Consider the following 13,943-nt stretch of genomic DNA (forward strand, 5'->3'; position numbering starts at 1 on the left):
CTGGTGCCTTGCCACAGTCCAGTCCTCTGCTGCACTGGAGACTGCAACCTCTCGTGGTCGCTATGGAAAAAGGCGCCACCATCTTGCTCCGGTTTCCTTCCAGCCTCCAAAAATGTACAGGATAGCAGGTTAATTGGTCACATTTGGGTGACACAGGCTAATGTATGGTTCTGTAATTAAATACAATATTAATAATACAGAAAATATGACATAAACTACAAGTGTGGGTGGAAGGATCTCCACAGAAGATTGGATGTGTACATGGAGGTGAGGAATATTGGTGGAGGGCGGGAGGATTAAGCTAGTGGAGTTGTTCTAGTGAACCGGTGCGGACTCGAAAGGCCGACATGGCCTGTTTTCGCTCTGTAAATGGTTATATGGTTATATGGTTAACAGACAATGTTTATCGATGAATTGAGTTCCTCTACATTGTGGTCACAGGATTTTAAAATAAACCTCCATCGGCTTCTTTAATAGGCCATTTAAAGTCTGTATGGAGCCGACGACAGTCAGACTGGGCAGTTGTACCCTGTGGGGGAGCTCTGTGTCTCCACTCCATGGGTCTGCACCAACAGCAATGTTGCCATTGTCCAAAATTGTCTTCTGACAATTAATGGTTGTAAGACCTTGGAAAACGAATTTTCATTCATCCAATTAATATTCGGTGTTGTGTAATTCAGCATCTTTATTAAAAAGGAGAATTTGCTGTCTCCTGGGGCATTATCCTTCACCTGGATTGGCTTGAAATGAATAGAAAGAGGAGGCTTGGTGGAAATCTGAAAGTCAGAAAATAATGAAAAATAGAAGAAAAACAGCACGAAAAAATGATTAATTTGTAGATTCTGGAAGTTTAAAATTTATCATTTCTTTCCTCATTAAAATGGGCTGTGGCAACTGTAGCATCACTAACCATTGTTTGCCTGCCAGACATTTTACAACTGTGTTCACTAGCGGCCACGAATGGTTGCCATTCTCTCCCCTTAATCCATCTGAACAATGAAACTAAATACTTCCCAGCAAATTACCTCACAATTATCGAGCTGAGAAATCAAGTTATAAGTGATCGAGAATTTATAGAAAGAAAAGTTCTTTACACCCATTTCCAACATAATGGTGTTGGTTAAAGATGAGTTGCACTCCAGGATGTCGTCTCACCCATATTCCCTTTTGTAATAGTTACTGATTTTCTGTCCCATTGCAGCCACTATGAAATGTAATTAGTGTTAATAATGGATGTAACAGGAAGTATTTGTATTGTATTGCAGTTTAATGAATTTAAAATATTTGCAGTCAAAGTTTAAAAAAGGTTATTATACTTATAATAAATGTTCTTATTTGAAAGTAATGGAACGACAAGAAAACAACAAAGTTTCTGAAAACATTTGTTTATTTGGGAAGAATAATGTTTTCCTCTCTGGTCTGCTTGCCTGACAGACTGGAGATTTCACCTTTAAGCCTTATGAAACAGAATAAGTATAACATTATATTTTTAATTATAGATTTGAAACTACAACCCACTTCTCTCATATTCTAATATTTAAAGTGAGCTTTCCAACTGGAAGTGTCCAGGGTAGTTGTGATTGAGCTTCATAACTTAAAATCTCCCTGTGATAGTCCAGATTCTATCACCAATGTGTATATGTACAGATGGTAGTGTAGGATGACTGTGATTGGCTGAGAGTGTAGCCACACCTACTGGCAGGTCTTAAAGACCAGGTCATTCTGGACTGGTCGACCTATTTGAGATATGCTCCAGTCTTATAGTTAATAAAATTGTAGTGCATGTCGAAAGAACCAAAGACTTGTTGATCCAAACCAAGGCTTTTATTAACTAAAAGACTGGAGCATATCACAAGTAGGTCGACCAGTCCAGAATGACCTGGTCTGGTCTACACTGTCGAGGAGATTCGCTCCATGACCCGAGCCTGCCCGGTGTGCGCTGAGTGCAAGCCCCGCTTCTTCCATCCAGAGAACACCCACCTCATCAAAGCCACCTGCCCCTTTGAGCATCTCAGCATAGAGTTCAAGGGGCCCCGACCGTCGACTACATCCTTACGGCCATCAACGAGTACTCCCACTTCCCGTTCGCTGTGCCCTGCTCGGACATGACCACCTCCTCAGTTATAGAGGCCCTGCACAGCATCTTCACCTGATCTTCGGGCACCCCAGTTACATCCACAGTGACAGGGGGTCCTCGTTTATGAGCGCAGAGCTGTGGCAGTACCTTCTGGAGCGTGGTATTGCTTCAAGCAGGACCACCAGCTATAACCCACGCGGTAATGGGAAAGTCAAAAGAGAGAATGCCCCTGTCTGGAAAGTGGTTACGCTTGCCCTCGGGTCCAAAGGTCTCCCCTCCTCTCGCTGGCAGAATGTGCTCACTAGTGTCCTACACTCCATCCGCTCCCTCCTATGCACCGCGACCAATGCCACCCCCCCATGAAAGGATGTTCTCTTTCCCAAGGAAATCCGAGTCGGGTACAACCATACCCCGGCATGGCTCACGGTTCCCGGTCCAGTCCTTTTACGACACCATGTCCGGTACGCTAAGAACGACCCCTTGGTTGACCGAGTGACTCTGCTCCATGAGAACCCGCATTATGTCTACGTTGAGTACCTGGATGGACGGGATAACACATTTTCGGTAAGGGACCTAGCCCAAGCCAGATCAGGCACAGCAGTGCCTTTAACCCAACCTCCTCCTATTCCTTCTCCCACAGGTCATATGCTTGAACAGAGGGACCAGCACCACCCCACCAGCTCAGGCTGTCTGTCGACAACGCCATTGGGGAATTGAGCGAAGCCGTGGCTGCACCCAGTGACACGACTCCTGCGACCCCAATCCTGGCGCCACGGCGGTCATGCCAGATGGTCAGGCCCCCTGACCAGTACAGCCCCTAACCTCCATCCACCCTGGGGTCGGTTCTCAAAGAAGGGGTGAATGTGATAGTACAGATTCTACCACTAATATATATATATATATATATAGGTACATATGTACAGATTGTAGTGTGGGATGATCACAAAGATTAGCGTATACAGAGCCGTTGTCATACCCACACTCCTGTTCGGCTCCGAATCATGGGTCCTCTACTGGCATCACCTACAGCTCCTAGAACGCTTCCACCAGCGTTGTCTCCGCTCCATCCTCAACATTCATTGGAGCGACTTCATCACCAACATCGAAGTACTCGAGATGGCAGAGGCCGACAGCATCGAATCCACGCTGCTGAAGATCCAACTGCGCTGGGTAGGTCACATCTCCAGAATGGAGGACCATCGCCTTCCCAAGATCGTGTTGTATGGCGAGCTCTCCACTGGCCACCAAGACAGTGGTGCAGCAAAGAAGAGGTACAAGGACTGCCTGAAGAAATCTCTTGGTGCCTGCCACATTGACCACCGCCAGTGGGCTGATATCACCTCAAATGGTGCATCTTGGCGCCTCACAGTTCGGCGGGCAGCAACCTCCTTTGAAGAAGACCGCAGAGCCCACCTCACTGACAAAAGACAAAGGAGGAAAAACCCAACACCCAACCCCAACCCACCAATTTTTCCTTGCAGCCGCTGCAACCGTGTCTGCCTGTCCCGCATCGGACTTGTCAGCCACCAACGAGCCTGCAGCTGACGTGGACATTACCCCTCCATAAATATTCGACCGCGAAGCCAAGCCAAAGAAGAAAGTGTGGGATGTCTGTGATTGGCTGAGAGTGTAGCCACACCTACTGGCAGGTCTTAAAGGATTGCTCCTAGTCAGACCAGGTCATTCTCGACTGGTCGACCTACTTGTGATATGCTCCAGTCTTTTAGTTAATAAAAGCCTTGGTTTTGATCAACAAGTCTTTGGTTCTTTTGATGCGCTCTACACTACCTTTGTTTTTTTATTAAAAAAAAACATTGATACCAGTTATTAATTTGCACATAGCATAAAAAAATTAACTTGACATACAGTAAAATCCCCGTTAACCAGAATTCAAGCAACCTGCAAAGAAATTGCAGAAAATAAATGATAAGAAATATGAAAGTTGATAATTGGTGCCCCCTAGTGGTCAGTTCTCCAATCCTGCAACATGCAATTTCAAGCAACCAGTAAATTCATTAATCTGGCATCCATTGGCTTCACGAGGGTTGTTGTTACCACCACACCACCCCCCACAGTTGACCTCCTCCCATACCAGACCAGACAGATTCATTAAATCATCAGTGATTTTTTTTGTACAAATGTTAGTCGTAAATCTTAATTCCTGTATATCACTGAATGTAATGGCAATAATAGTGAGATAAACAACTAGCAAAATTAAAATTACATCTTTAAATTACATCATATGAATACTAATGACCACATTATTGTAGCTGAAACACCAGAACAATCGACAAAAGCAGCGATTATATTTAAAAAAAACACCAGCACCAATGAAAACAACAGCGCCTGCTTATAGCGCGTGCAGACGAAACCACGTGATTCAAAGTGTCATTGTTATTGGGTAATAAAGTCAGCTCTGACCGGAGTGCATTAGAAGGTTTAAAAAGTAAATTAGCATCGAGTTTTAGCCCTGAAAGTATATTGATGCATGTAAGCTGGGCTTACGAAAAATGTTTTTGTTGTTATAACTACAGGAATATTTTTATATTAAAAAATGATTTTTGCAGAAACACTGCACAAAAATTTTATAGACAGTCATTTTGGTGTCCCTTGCCCCCACCCCCTCCACTCTGATGGTTTGCACTCTCCGCTAGTGACGCCAGTGCCGGCATCCATAGTTCCCAGTTACTGGGGGTTGTATTGTACTTAGTAGGCTTTAAGGAATGAATGAACATGGAAAATTGCAAATATTGTTAACTGCTGTTTAAAATTAAGAATTAGTGATATTGTTAGGAAAATAAATGTGTTATGGTAGCTGTGTGTACAGCAAAGGTAGCATCAAATAAGAAGTAAAACAAGAAAGTCTGCAAACACTGTGGTTGAAGTAAAAACACAATTCTGGAAAACTCAGCAGGTCAAACAGTGTCAAAGATAAAGATATATTAGCAAACTGGGGGAGGGGAGATTGTTCTGCAAATGGAGAGGGAAGGGCGTAGAGAGCTGGAGGAAAGAAGACAGAGGGAATGGGAAGGGAGGGAGATCGAGGTGTAGGCCAGTAGAAACTGGAGAAGTCGATGTTAATGCCGTCCGATTGGAAAGTGCCCAGACTGAAAATAAGGTGTTGCTCCTCTAATTTATGGGTGGTCTTGGTTTAACAGTAAATTAACCCATGAAAAGAACATTTCAGCGTGGGAGTGGGGAGCAGAGTTGCAATGTTTGGCCACTGGGAGTTCCGTCACTGATGCAGAAGAGCGAAGACACTCAGTGAAGCAGTCTCCCAGTTTGCGTCTAGTTTCTCCGACGTAGAGAAGGCCACAACAGGAACACAGGATGAAGTGCTTCATTTAGAAGGATTGTTTGGGGCCCGCATGTTGGTGCAAATGTGGCATTTCCTATGGTCACAGAGGGCATCGAATAAGTTTATTATAAATTCCAGCTGCTGGAAAAGACCTCCCGCGAGCCATTGTAGGGCCAAGCGGCTGCGAGAAAGTTGTGTGTGTGCGCGGAATGTCAGCTGGCTAATTCAGTGCCTCCTGGTAAATGTCAATCTTTTGGAAAAACCTGGCCTTGACTATTTTGTTTCTCTTGTTCTACACATTCCACAGCTTTTAGGGCAAGTGACAAATGCTTACTTTATCGCTGTTTCTGACAGGCCACGAAAGATGCTTTCAAATTACCTTGACAAATGGACCATTCATTCACCATCAATGCCTGGAAATGCAAAGAGCTTAACTTTCTGATCCCTTTTAGAGAATTTTGTGGATCTGCTCCTCACTCTTCAGCTGTTTAGTTAGTGTAAATTGAAGTTTAGACATAGAGTATAGTAACAGGCTGTTTTGACCCACAAGCCAGTACATTTATGAATGGTGGGAGAAAACCAGAGCACCCGGAGGAAACTCACACAGACATGGAGAGAATGTATAAACGCATTACAGACAGTGTCGGATTTGAACTCGGGACGCTGATGCTGTAACAGTTTTGCACTAACTGTGCTGCTCTTAGTCGCATTTTCTGAAGCTTAAAATTTGCTAAATGCAGACTTCACAATGAAATTATTCTGTTGGAGTGTACAGAAAGTTAACCTTGCTGCTATCAATTCCTTATGATGTTTGGTGGAAAAAAATTAGAAGGACCTGTGCCTCAAGAGGCTTGAGCCATACAGCTGTGGTGAAAGCAACATAAAGATGTGTGCACCTCAGATGCCTTGGCCTTTGTATTTGCGCTTTTCACAGTAGAGGTTCTCCAGAGAGCAGTGAACTTTTGTCTCTAACCCTTACCATGCTCAGGACTGCAATTTCACTGGCTAACGTTAAGCAAATATTTCAACAGCTTGATCATTCTTGTGTACATAAATGAAGTTGTTATACTTGCCAATAAAATGCTAAGTTACATGTTAACAATGGAGTGTGACCAGAAATTACATTGAAGCATCCTTAACTTCATTCATTTGATATTCCAAAACTGATTTGGGAAAATAAATTAATGTTTGAGACTTTCAGTCAAGTTTGGGAACAAAATATCAGAGGTTAACTGGAATTCTCAAACCACTTCTGCTTATTGAGAGAATTATGTTTATTTGTCCAAATAAAACTGATATTTAGCCACCAAAAGATGTCGGTCTTTCTAATCTAGTTCCTTTATTTCTCTGAAGAAAATATTTAAAAATTTTTAAATTAATTTCTATACTTTTGATTGGCACATTTTGTGTGGTCAAAAGATGGAAACGTCATACAACACAGAACAGGCTCTTCGACGCAGCTCAGTTTGATATGACCTTTCTAATATAATGCTCATGGTATTCTGGTTTTAATCCACTGAAAAATGGGACACTTTTATTTTGTGATGAGCAAGTTGAATGGAAGAGCAGGCCTGATGACCAGATGGCTTTATCTCCCTACAGTATTTATTTGCATTCTTAACATTTGAGAAAACTATTCTGGAGTAATGCCAAAAACAACGTGATCAAAATTAGGTTTGTGCAAGATGCCAGGGTCAGAGTGTGGTCGGGAAGAAAATTGTAGATCTGGTAAAATGCAGCCAGACTTACTGAGTCTTTCCAGCATTTTTGTTTTTGTTTAGTTGATTCAAGGTAACAAAAGCATGCAAGATATTTCAACTACTGAAAAGTTGAACTACAGATTTCATTGGGAGTTAGGGAAGGGAACTCGTGTTCTTGGAGATAATATCTAATGACACTCAAGGTTATGGCACAGATATGATTTACAATGAAGGCGCAAAACCACATGTCACAGGAGCAGAACATAGTCATTCAGCCCTTTATTTGAGAGAAAAATGTAATCATTAGCTGGAGGGCAGATTTGTGAGGGTAACCAAAAATGGTCATTCCATTCTATTTAGATTTTTGATAATATCTGATATTTCAAAGACAGTGGAGCAGTAATGCAGGATGGCATCAGGGAGTGCTTAATATGAAAGAGTAGTGCTGAAGTTTGGATTCAGATTTATACATCACATACAACCCTGAGATTCCTTTTTCCTGCAGGCGCGGCAGAATTACCGCTAATTGATAGTGCAAAATTTAACTGAACACAACATGAACATATAAACAATCAAAAGTGAGTTGGCATTGTTACGAGCCTAGAGGACCCCAAAATCCAGCAACAAAAGATATTCATCAAGTCAAATGGTTACTTAAGCAAAAGTTGCTTTTAATTATCTTTAAACATGAAAACAGAATCACACTTTAACTTATCACCATTAACTTGACTAACCAAACTTGATCCCCTTCTAAGTGCACATGTATGTAATGTGTAAGTTCAGAAAAATTCTTTGATTCACAGTCCAACCTAACCTCATTCCTCCAAGTTTACTGGTTGTAGGCAATTCTTATACTGTGCACAGAATTTAACATTTATGAAGTTCACCAGACTTTGGTGCTAGAAAGGTAAATGGTTACCACTCAGGAAGGTTCTTGTCGGTTTTCAGAGAGAGATTTGTTGTTTACTGGACACCCACAACTGATTCCTTTTAATCAGCCACCTCTGTGTCTTGCCAAAGAAACTTGCCCCATCAGGGTTTTCCAGATGATTATCTCTTTCTTTCAGGTCACCACAGGGTTCCTTTTTGTTTCACTTATTTCAAGTGAAGCATAGAGCAGCCAGTCCTCTCCTCTTGTATGAACCACAAGTGCTTTGACCAGGCTGAACTAAGCACTCACAACCCATCTTCCAAATGGGGGTTTTCCACAAGCTTGCCAGCTTGTCCTGTTCCAGATCCAGCTGTTGCTGCTGACTGTAAAACTGATCTCTCTCTCTCTCTCTCTCTCTCAGAGAAAAGCTTGTTTGACTCCCTCTCTGCTTGCAAAACCACATGACCCTCTTAGAACAGCAAGCAGCACTCCCAGACAGCCTGCGGCTACGAACCTACTCCTCTGAGTTCTTTTATCTGTTGCTTTTCAAAACAACTATCCATTAGTGAAGTCCCTTGGGCTCTCTTCAAAGTTTTTGCTAAGGCCCTCTGAGCCAGCCTATCTAGCTTGAGCAGAGCTCCAGTATTTTAAATGAGATCTGTTTTGAAGTATGTGGCCTACACTAAAAATCCTACCCCAATTTATCTCCCAAAATCATCTCTATATCTGTCACTGCATTCACCATAAACCTGTTGCGGCGATAGGCGAACTGGAATGGATCTATGTCACCACGCAGACAGGAGCTGATCTGCTTCACCCCCAGCCTTTCAAACACTTCATCACTGTTGATGTAAGTGCTACTGGTCGATAGTCATTAAAGCAAGTTACTACACTCTTCCTGGGCACCAGTAAGATTAATGCCTGTTTGAAACAGGTGGGTACCACACCCTGCTGGAGTGAGATATTAAAGATATCTATGAATACCTTTAAGTTGATCAGCACAGATCTTTTGAACTCGACCAGGAGAATCATAATTGCGTCAATATAACCAGAAGAAAAAAAAAATGAATCAAGTCAAGTTCAAATCAAAATCAAATAGCTTTTTATTGTCATTGTACAAGTTATACAACGAGATTTATGACAGCAGTACAAGGTTACCAATGCAGCGACGCAACCACAGGCAGCACCACAGAAGTTAAATAAAAAATTTAATTTACAGTGCCGTATATGTCCTTTATGTGAATAGGGGGGGGGGGGGGGTGTCGGCTGTATGTATAATAGATGTGGAGGACAGAGAGGGGAATTTGTGGATATGTGTGTTCAGTGTAGTGACAGCCTGGGGGAAAAAGCTGTTTCTGAATCTGTTTGTTCTTGTCTTGATTGACCTGTAGCGTCTGCCAGAGGGTAGTAGATGCAGGGCAGGGTGGGTGGGAGGGATCCTTTATTACTGCTTGTGCTCTACTGAGGCAACGAGAGGTGTTGAGATCCTTCAGGGAGGGTAGGGGGCATCCAATTATCTGGCTATTTAATAGGGGAGCAATACTGTACGGTCATGATATCAATCACCTCAAAAGACTGTGGGCATTTCAAGGTAAATGAAACTTTTTCAAGAATAGCTTTTTTTGAAGTAGAATTATTTGGACTAAATTCGGAAGGCCTGGTTACTGTAGCGGTTAGCGCAACTACATTACAGCACCAGTAACTCATGTTCAAATCTGACGTTGTCTGTAAGGAGTTTGTCCCCGTGTCTGAGTGGGTTTCCTCTGGGTGTTCTGGTTTCCTCCTACCATTCAAAATTGTACCAGGGTTGTAATTAGGCAGTAAAGGCTTGTGGGTGAAGGGGCCTGTTGCTGTGCTGTATGTCTAAATTTGAATTTGGTTGGTTAATCTGATAAAAATTTGCCAATGCAAATCTTCCACTATTCTTTCCTCCCTAATTATTGTGTAACTAACAAATAGAATGGATTTAATTTGTTAACTTGTTTAGTAATACCTGAAAGTGAAATCTGAGGGCACGACCACGTTCCATTTGTCATTCATTTGTCATATTTTCCAGAATGATTGTCATTGGGATTTTGACTCTTATCCTCAGCTGGGGATCGCTAGGTCTGGACACTGCTGCAGCTGTGGTAAGTGAGAGACTGACCCTGTTTCTGTGTGTAACACGTGCAATTCTTTCATGCTTTGTTAATTTGCATTATTTGGATGTATTTTTAAGCAAATTGGTTATTTTTATTAGTATGTTTTTAATTAATTTCTTTCAGGCTTGTGTAAAAGACTAGCTGCTAGAGGAACTCAGTGGGTCAGGCAGCCCTTGGTCAGTGCCGACCTGAAACACAAGACTGACCATGGATGCTGCTTGACCCATTGAGTTCATCCAGCTCCTCACTTCCTCAAGATTCCAGCATCTTGTTTTTGATTCTCTCTGTTTCTCTTCTGTAAATGTTTCAGATCATTTAAAAATATTTTTATTATGAGTAACTGAATGCATGATGTTTCTTTCACTTGTTCTCACCCTTGTTACGTCACCAATAAAGTTATCCTTTGATTGTAAAGGAACCTGCAGCATTCTTAATAATTTTCATGTTATGCTTCAGCTTGTGCCTTGAATATTTTTTATATCGTTGCAAATACCTTCCAAGATTAGGCATTTATTATTAGAATGATGTAGAAAGATTAGTTAGAGGAGCACAACGTATGATGAAACAATATAATTTGTACAAATAGATAAACAATAAATCTGAAAGTGCAATGTTTTTGCACTTCGTTCATTAATGCTGAAATGAAGATGTTTCTGTGGCAGGGTGAGTAACATTGTGGTTAGTTTGGACAAGGACAATTCAATTTTCATTTGATCCTCTACTAAACAGTGAAATGGCTTCTTTTGTTCCATTTCCTGTCTCCAGCTGGTATGGCCCTGCTAAACCTGATAAGCAGATTACTAACTGAGGCTAAAATCATTGAAATTGCATTGTGTGTCATCATTTGATTGATGTTTTAACTATCTCCCCTCACTCTGGGTCTGGTCTCCAATGTACCTAAATGGACAGGGTTGTTTTCAAGTAGCTGGCCTGTTGGGCTTGTACATTTGAATGGTGGATGAATCACTTCATTTCGGTATTTCCTTAATTTTGCTTTGATCCAGCCATCCATTTTCTTTCTATCTCTGCGTTTCTTATGGAATGGTCTGTTGACATAAGTTCTGATCAAATTGAAAATTGATTAGTTTCAACCCAATTTGTGATTGATGTATTACAGCTTTTTAGAACTGGACATATTTTTTGCCATATGTACAATGGAAATTTTTCTTTAATCTGTTTTATGGCATTCTTTGTGTGGCCGAATTTGTTGCCAAAAATGGATAAAAGCAACTTGGTGCATGTTCTGCATCCGCATTTTCAATGACATTTCTCTGAGTCTTTAGCAAGGGCTCTGTGATCCTGCATGGCAGTCTAGTCTGGAAGGTCAAAACATATGAGATCCAGGTTGAGTGAGCCAATTGAATACAGAATTAGCTTGATGGTAGGAGATCTAGGATTGTAGTGGAGGGTTGTTTCACAACCCCTCACACTTGCATCCCGCTAAATTGGCTGTTCAGTATCCCGTGATAGGAATGGGGGTTTGGAATTTCACACTTGACCACTCCTAAATGGGACACTAAACCCTTTCACACTTGCAAGGAGCCATGCCCGGGGTGAGGACTGTTCTACCTTCTACTGGTGACATTCTGACATATCGAGCGATGGTGGACCTGCCCTAAATCCTGATCAGTGTATTATGATCTTGCATTTGAACAAAGTTAATCATGCCTAATTATAATTAAGCTTTATGTACAGCACAGTATGAACCCTTCAGCTCCTGTTGTTGTGCCGACCTATATAAGCCTTTATAAGGGACCATGGGAAAGTGCTAGCAATAAAAAGCAATAGTGGATAATTTTTAAACAGGGTGGGAAAATTTGTAGCACTATAGCACACAATTCGTATAGCATGAGAAAGTTGGTAGCACTATTGCCTACAATTTATAAAAACTATGGGAAAAGGCGATGGCACACCTGCCCTCACAGAATTCCATGCAGCAGAGAAAGGGCTATATACCCGGCTGCATGCATGGAGTCTTCATGGAGGGGGTTTCTCTGCTGCATGGCATTCTGGGAAGTCAGGTCCGCCATTACTTTTCCCCCCACAGTCTTTATAAATTGTGTGCTATAGCACTACCAACTTTACCACGCTGTTTAAAAATTGTCCGTTCTTACTATTTATTGCTATTTATTCCCCTCCCCCACCCCTGCGACTTTTCCACAGCAAAGTTTATACCTTCATTTTAATCTTTCTTCATGTTCCTGCACTCACGCAAAAAATTTGGTCATTTTAATTCCACAATGCAATTACTCATTTCACACTTGCCTGATTGCAACACCGGCATCTGCAGACAGGGATTGTACTGGGATTGTGACCGTCAATTCCTGGTGTGAGATGACATCATCTGATGCCCACGTTGAGCTGATTTTGCTTTCACACTAGACACTTTAAAGGCCGATTGGCGGTTAGATGGAATTACCAAAACGCTGAGTGTTGCACTTTGGTAGGTTAAGCCAGGACAGAACTTACACTGTGAACAGTAGGGTCCCAGGGAGTGTTGTTGAACAAAGTGGCTTTGGAGAACGGGTAAATTGTTCCATGAAAGTAGCAACACAGGCAACATGGTGAAGAAGTTCTTTGGCTCGCTTGCCTTCATCTGTCAGGGCATTGTATACAGGAGCAAGGACTTGGTGTTACAATTGTACAAGATGTTGGTGAGACTACACAGAGTATTTGGTGCAGCTTTGAATATCTGTCTGTAGGAAAGAGACCATTAAGCTGGAAAGGGTGCAAAAAAATTCACAAGAATGTTGTTTGGAATGGTAGGCTTAAGTTGTAGGGAGAGGCTAGATAGACTTCTTTCTGGAGCGTAGGAATCTAAGGCAGATAGTTGAGGTCTCAATACTAGGGTAGGGAATTGTAAAATTAGAGAGCATAATTTAAGATGAGAGGGGAAAGATATAACAGAGGTCTGAGAGGCAACTTCTTCACAGAGGATGTTCCATGTATGGAATGAGCTGCCAGAAAAATTGTTAGAAGTTGGGACAGTTGTCATGTAGAGAAGACATTTGAGTAGGTAAATGGATGCGAAATGTTTCGAGGGTTTGGGCCTAATGCAGACAAATTGGTTGAGCTAGATTGGCATGGATAAATTGGGCCAAAAGGCTTTGTGGCTCTGTTTAAGACACCAAATCTTGACATTTATTTTTTACATTTTGTATTAAATAATAGTTTTGAAGCAGATTTACTGTACACATTAATGATATTTGCCATGCAAAATGTATTCACTTGGACGCATGGGCAGGTAACTGGAACCTTAAAATCAACCCAAAATTAGTGGCATCCAAATATCACCCATCTTTGCATTGATTATTTCTACCACGGATGCTGTCTGTCCTTCTGAGATCATCCAGCAATTCTTTGTTTGCTCAAGGTTCTCGTATCTGCAGCTTTTGTGTTTCTCTTTTTATTCTGATACATTTATCGAATTTTATTTTTAAAAAAATTAAAATATAAATACTTTAACTTCTGTATATTTCAGGGGATCAGTGATTTCTGCATGGCTCCTGATAAATTCATCATGAATGTGACCAAGAATAAAATTAACTCCGGTAAATGATGACCTTTTGAAATGTTATGAATTGTATTAAAAAAAACTGGCAACTGACAAATTCCTGTCATTCTTTCTATGGGTTAATGACACTGTTATCCCTTTATTTTAATGACTGGTGATATTTTTATATGATCCTGGATAGTACATTATAGCATTAATGGCTTTTCATCACTGGTTAATATCCTTAATGTCTATAAAATGTACAGAGAATAATTAAAAAAAAATTTGTATAGCATGAGAAAGTTGGTAGCATTATTGCCTACAATTTACAAAAACTATGGGAAAAGGCAATCAAAATGAATC

At 41.3% G+C, this 13,943-nt stretch overlaps 1 protein-coding gene across 8 annotated transcripts in view; it reads left to right on the forward strand.

The window, feature by feature from the left end:
- Window positions 1-13,943, forward strand: part of ttyh2 (tweety family member 2) — a 77,350-nt gene that overhangs the window by 39,256 nt on the left and 24,151 nt on the right. For all 8 annotated transcript variants that reach the window (XR_011354941.1, XR_011354939.1, XR_011354942.1 and 5 more), the window contains 2 exons: window positions 10,003-10,075; window positions 13,569-13,638. Coding sequence is in view for 3 of the 8 variants with exons in the window: in XM_069930186.1 (XP_069786287.1) it covers window positions 10,003-10,075; window positions 13,569-13,638 (143 nt within the window). In the remaining 5 variants the exon portion in view is untranslated. The remainder of the gene's footprint in view (window positions 1-10,002; window positions 10,076-13,568; window positions 13,639-13,943) is intronic.

Source organism: Narcine bancroftii, chromosome 3 (genome assembly GCF_036971445.1).
Source record: "Narcine bancroftii isolate sNarBan1 chromosome 3, sNarBan1.hap1, whole genome shotgun sequence".
Lineage (NCBI taxonomy): Eukaryota > Metazoa > Chordata > Chondrichthyes > Torpediniformes > Narcinidae > Narcine > Narcine bancroftii.